Source organism: Dinoponera quadriceps, unplaced genomic scaffold (assembly GCF_001313825.1).
Source record: "Dinoponera quadriceps isolate SergipeBrazil2010 unplaced genomic scaffold, ASM131382v1 scaffold2412, whole genome shotgun sequence".
Taxonomy (NCBI): Eukaryota; Metazoa; Arthropoda; class Insecta; order Hymenoptera; family Formicidae; genus Dinoponera; species Dinoponera quadriceps.
The window spans coordinates 118,650-124,119 of NW_014556432.1; the positions used below are offsets into that span (position 1 = coordinate 118,650).

Here is a 5,470-nt window from a genome sequence, read left to right on the forward strand (position 1 = left end):
CTCTCTCTCTCTCTCTTTCTTTCTTTCTCTTCTTTCTTTCTCTCGAATTTGCACCTAAATTTGCGAACGAATTTCAAAAAAAGTTTTAATAAACGCGACCTATATCATCATACCTGCGCCTGCGTAAAATTCTTCGTCCTCCTCTCTGTCATCATTTGCCTGTCACAGAAACCTTCAATACAGATTTTCCGCCATCGACATCGCACAACATAACATCTCCCTCACTTCGGGGAGATATACTTCGTACATTATTTAACATTGACTTTCGTTAATATTTGTATTTCTCGCGCGCACGCGACGCACACCGGAGACTCGGATTTACCATGGGACCACTCGCGACGGCTGAGGTAATTCATTCAACCGCTGCAGATTATAAATCACTTACCGCTCGTGTCCGTCCAGCAAGACAATCCCGAATGGCACACGGCCAATCCATTAGCGGGATCAAAACGCGCGGTTATTCGCGGCCACCTCCTTGCTCCGTGGCCGCGCGTATTAATCAGAACGTAATGCGACAGACGGAATAAGCGGAACGGTTATATTTATTCAATCTTAATTTATTAAGCAGAAACAATACCTCCGATTTTCAAAATCTTGTTGCTCTATCTCTCTCTCTCTCTCTCTCTCTCTCTCTCTCTCGCTCTCTCTCTCGGTCGAGAAACTAATAATAATAGAAAAAGAAACGAGATACTCTCGAGAGAGAATCGGAAAATCATGCCAATTCGAGCGTTGCGCTCAGTTCTGCAAAGGCCATCAATAAATACTATTGTTCTATTTATAAATGTATTTTTATATGACGATACAGAGTAAAGTCTAAAAATTATATGGGAAAAATAGTATGTGAAACACACGATAATATCACGCATCTCGGTGTCAGACATTAGTCGCGGAAACTTCCGGAACATCCGCTGGATGCTCCGGCGTTCACGGACGAGGGAGAAAAGTGGGACGAGGGGAGTAGAGACGAGAGAAGAGATTGTATTGCGTTTACGCGGGGCAAGGTGGAGGGGGGGGGGATAGTGGAAGAGCTTAGAACCACATCTCCATATTACAGTACGGTTGTGTAACGTCGCAAGTCGCGAAAGTACAGTAGTGTAAATTCAATTACATGTACACACACGCGTGCACACACACGCGTACGTACACACACACACACACACACACACACGCACGCACATACACACACACACACACACGCACAAACTCGCTGCTCATTTACCTTTAGTGGCTCGTATCGCCTTGCATATTTCGATCCACGGGTGCCCGTAGGAACTGCATACGTCACACACGTTAGTCGAGCTCGAGGATGGTTGTTGACTAGTTTGGTGCCCGGGTGTACTCGGCGACGACGAGCCCTCTCCTTTTGATTTGCACGTGGTCGACGACGACGACGAGAAGTGGAGGAAATCGACTGCTGAGGAAGGCGGGGACGCGGGCGCGCGTATCTTGCGCGACGACGGCAACGTTGCTGAGTTATACGACAGGTTCGACGAGGGTAGTGTGGTGGGCGACCGCTCCGACGACGGTGACTTCGACGCCGGCTGCTGGATCGAGCGGCAGGAGGGCGAGGACAGGCGCATACACCGTAAAAGGTTGAGTCAATCGTTAACCAATCCTTGAGAGACGCTGATCAGCTGCTCCTTTAAGACGCGGAAGGACGGTCGCACCTCGGGACAGTGCGCCCAACATTTGCGCATCACCTGAAAACCGCCAGGCAGAGAGAAAAAGAGAGAGAGAGAGAGAGAAGGTCCGTGTGCGCGGGTGTGTGAGGGATGCGCGCGAGGGATCCCGGCGAGCGAGGGGGCACACGGCGACTCACCTCGTACACTTCCTTGAAGCAGGCTTTCGGTCGTTCCAGTATGATCCCCCGCTGCACTCGCTCGACCACCTCCGTGTTCTTTAGGCGGCCGTAAGGCATCTTCCCGCACGTGAACACTTCCCACATGAGCACACCGTACGCCCACACGTCCGACTTCGAACTGAAGCGGGTGTAATTCAGCACCTCGGGCGGGGCCCACTTAATAGGGAATTTCGTGCCGCCGCTGCTGGTGTACTGATCGTCCAGCACGTACCTGAAAGGGCGATCGTTCGGTTAATTCAATCTCTCAGCTTTTCCTCGCATCGTCATGCTTGCTACCGCCGCGTTATCCCGTAAGGACAGACTCGTCGGGCAATCTGGAGTCGAGTATCCTCGGTAGGCTAGTTTTGCCTTTCCCAAGTATTCGTCCGTGAAGGACTCGTATTTTTTTTGCCGAAGGGAGACCGGACTCCAAGCCTTTGCCCAACGAACTCCCCCGGTGGCGAGCAACGGGCGACAGCAAAGGGTGCTGACTTGCCTGGCTAAACCAAAGTCTGCGACTTTCACTACGTTCTCCGATCCCACCAGACAATTACGCGCGGCAAGATCTCTGTGTATATAGTTATGCCTCTCTAAATACGCCATTCCTTTGCAAACCTGCGGGCATCGCAAGGTCTCGATCATCTATGCGCCGCGAGATTGAACGTCGCCGGTACGTACGGTCCCGTCGATTGCGCTCGACGGTGTTGACATTACCTGTATACACATGTCTAATAAGAGGCCAACGTTCGCGCCTAACGAGGCTTCGTGACGGCGGAGGTAGTTGAGGAGAGACCCGTGTCGCATGTACTCCGTGACGATGTATATCGGCCGATCTTTACTGCAGACGCCGTACAGTTGGACTAGGTTCTGATGTTGCAGTTTTCTGGAGACACGACACACACACACACACACATGCACACAGTGAGAGCGTAAGAAGATATCGCAACGGGACGAGCCCGAAAAGAATTCCATCGACAGGCGAAATTGCCTCCGTGCGGAAACACGACCGCCGACGACAAGAGACGCCGTGGGGTCGCTCTCGAATTAAACGGACTCCGGGTTGTCCGTGTCGAAAGCTTTTCTTTTTTTCGAACGTGGGCGTTAAAAGGAAACTGGGTTGAAACTTACGTCATTACTTTAGCTTCTTCTATAAAGTCGTCCTCGGACATGGTTCCCTCTTTCATCATTTTCACGGCAACGTCGATGGAGCCGCGCCACTTGCCTCGCCGCACAACTCCAAATTGGCCGGACCCGAGCTCCTCCAGTAAATGCAATTCCGCCGGGTCGATCTCCCATTTGTCTATGAAAAAAAAAAAAGCCGACCGTTAAGTGGCGCCAAGTAGCCGGGAAAAAGTTCTCTCTCCTCTTGCGTGTGCGCGCTTTCCTTTTTCTCTCTCCTCTTCCTGCCCCTCGCATATATTTTACACTTCGAGCGGAGGAAGAGGAGGGGGTAAAAGTTATTACGAACCATGACTGAGGCCGGCGGTTGGCGGTACAGGACGATCGCAGGGGCTGGTCTTCAGCCGACTGGCCAGTCCGCCGCTATTATGTCTATGGTAATTCACCAGATCGGGAATGGAGCCGCAGCAGTGCTTTTCCGAAAGATAAAACTCGCCGCGGGTGTTCTGTTTGATATGGTAATGCTTCACGTGGGGATGTGGTCTGTGACGGAAGAGAAAATCTCAGATTAACGGGAGAGAAAGAGAGAGAGAGGGAGAGCGGCTCGAGAGGGACGTTCGAGAGTGGCGGTGGAGGTGAAATTTGAAAAGACGGCTTTAAATCGCCGCCGGTCGGACCGGAAAAGGATGAAGCCGCGGGATTAGCCGGCGGTGAGACTTATGACTTACACTTTAGTGTAAAGGGAGAGTGTGTAGAGCCCTTTGGTCGAGGAATTACGGACGACGAAGCAACCCTCCTTGTCCTCCTGCTTCAGCAGCGATTCGGCACGCTGCCTCGACATATCGCCCACGTACCATCTACAACAACACGCAAAAGCGGCTTTTGCTGGTACCCTCGGCCGTTTTGTCAGACCTCACCGAGGCTCTTGGGATTGATTTGCGCGAGATATCTCGAAGGAATCTCCGTCCCCGGCGGACGACATCGCCGATAGCTGAGATGAGAAATAGGGAAGCTTCGCGGCATCGACTCGAAATGCGAAACGTTTTTTCGGTTACCCGGAATGAGGGGATAAGAGAGACGCATGCAGTGGGTGCAACGGACTCACTCGTATTTTTGCAGTCCCAGTAGCTCCTTCTCCTTGACGTAGTTGCTGGGAATATAGCCGATCGATCTGCAATTAAACGCATAAACGCGTCGTGTTGTGACACTTCGCGGCGGTTCCTCGCGAACTGCTCGCACCTCGACGCGTGAGCGAACAACCCCGGCGATTACGAATGATCATCGGCGATTACACCGCGAGCTAAGATCGCTGTTTCCGCGAGAGGACTACGTGACGTGGGAGCCTGATTATCGTTCGCCGTCGCCGCGACGTTTTTTTCACGCGCGGGGGAAGCAGAACGCGGGTAGGGTCGGCTCTGGGCGGTCGCGCGCGGAAAATCTCGAGAGAAGAAGCGCCCGTAAATTTCCACGCATTGCTGAGAGGAATCATACCCATTCTCGTCCTTAACTTTCCACCAGTGCTCCTGGGAGTCGTCCAAGACCTCATACTCCGCGCCCTGCGTGATCGTAAAAACACGGATCGTTAATAAAAGTTCCATTCGGCGCTGTAAGAAGGAGGATAACACCGTCCGGAAGAAAGCCACTCGTGCGCTCTCCGGGGCGGACGAATGCTGCTCACCTTCTCGAGAGACAAATCGCCGCCCTCGATCGCTCGGAAAGGATACAGAGCCACCACGACTTTCGCCCGCAGCATTATTTTCTCCTGCGGCAGAGAAATTAATCAACCCTTATCGCAAGAGATATCGGGGCAAAAACAGCGGAAATAACGCAGTAGTTGCGGTGCGCCAGTCTCTCTTTCTCTCTTTCTCTCACAACCGAGCACGGACGTACCTTCGCCTTAGAGGACGGTGTGCCTGGTGTGCCGCCTGGTATTATCGGAGTCGAGGGCGTTCCTGCAAAAAGAAGCAGAATCGGCTCCGTTACTTCCGAGTTCCATCCGTCACTCACATTCATTTATCATCTACCACTCCACTCCTCCGCTTTGTTAATCCGAACAATCGTCACGTTTATTACGTACGCGTAATGAGACTCGCGTTCGGCCGTTTCCCCGCGGCTGTACCGGCCGGGAACTCCCGGTGGAGTCCGTCAGGACGGCGTCGTGCACTCGAGCGCCCGGCAATTACCGTTCTATTGAGCGCGATCGCGGTCGAATTTCACCGGACGGCGGAGGAGCCGACGGCATTCCTCCTCGCGCGGCAACGATCCGCGAACTAAACGGGACATCTCCCCGGCTGACAAGTGCAGCACGCTGAATGACGGCATGAAACGGGCGAAGGACGATACCACGGGCCAGTCTCCACCCTGTCTAGACAAAATCAATGCGACCTCAACCTCCTAGCACCCCCACCAGCCATGGTCTCTTGCACCGTTCAACGTTCGCACGTGCACGCTCGGCGCGTGCACCCGCGCTGCGTGCGTGCGCCCCCCCCCCCCCCCCCCCCCCCCCCCCCC

At 53.3% G+C, this 5,470-nt stretch overlaps 1 protein-coding gene across 3 annotated transcripts in view; it reads right to left on the reverse strand.

Annotated features, from left to right (window-relative positions):
• Positions 1-1,577: 1,577 nt before the first annotated feature.
• Positions 1,578-5,470, reverse strand: part of LOC106747393 (tyrosine-protein kinase Btk29A) — a 29,551-nt gene continuing 25,658 nt past the window's right edge. The window contains exons 2-12 of one of the 3 annotated variants that reach the window (XM_014624873.1): positions 4,850-4,911; positions 4,638-4,721; positions 4,451-4,515; positions 4,065-4,130; positions 3,688-3,816; positions 3,309-3,502; positions 2,969-3,140; positions 2,555-2,723; positions 2,337-2,455; positions 1,820-2,072; positions 1,578-1,700 (exon numbers count right to left, since the gene is read on the reverse strand). In XM_014624873.1, coding sequence (XP_014480359.1) covers positions 1,599-1,700; positions 1,820-2,072; positions 2,337-2,455; positions 2,555-2,723; positions 2,969-3,140; positions 3,309-3,502; positions 3,688-3,816; positions 4,065-4,130; positions 4,451-4,515; positions 4,638-4,721; positions 4,850-4,911 — 1,415 coding nt within the window. In that variant the 3' untranslated portion in view covers positions 1,578-1,598. Of the gene's footprint in view, positions 2,073-2,336; positions 2,456-2,554; positions 2,724-2,968; positions 3,141-3,308; positions 3,503-3,687; positions 3,817-4,064; positions 4,131-4,450; positions 4,516-4,637; positions 4,722-4,849; positions 4,912-5,470 lie in introns of all 3 variants that reach the window. The other 2 variants (XM_014624874.1, XM_014624872.1) reach the window with 2 other exon arrangements.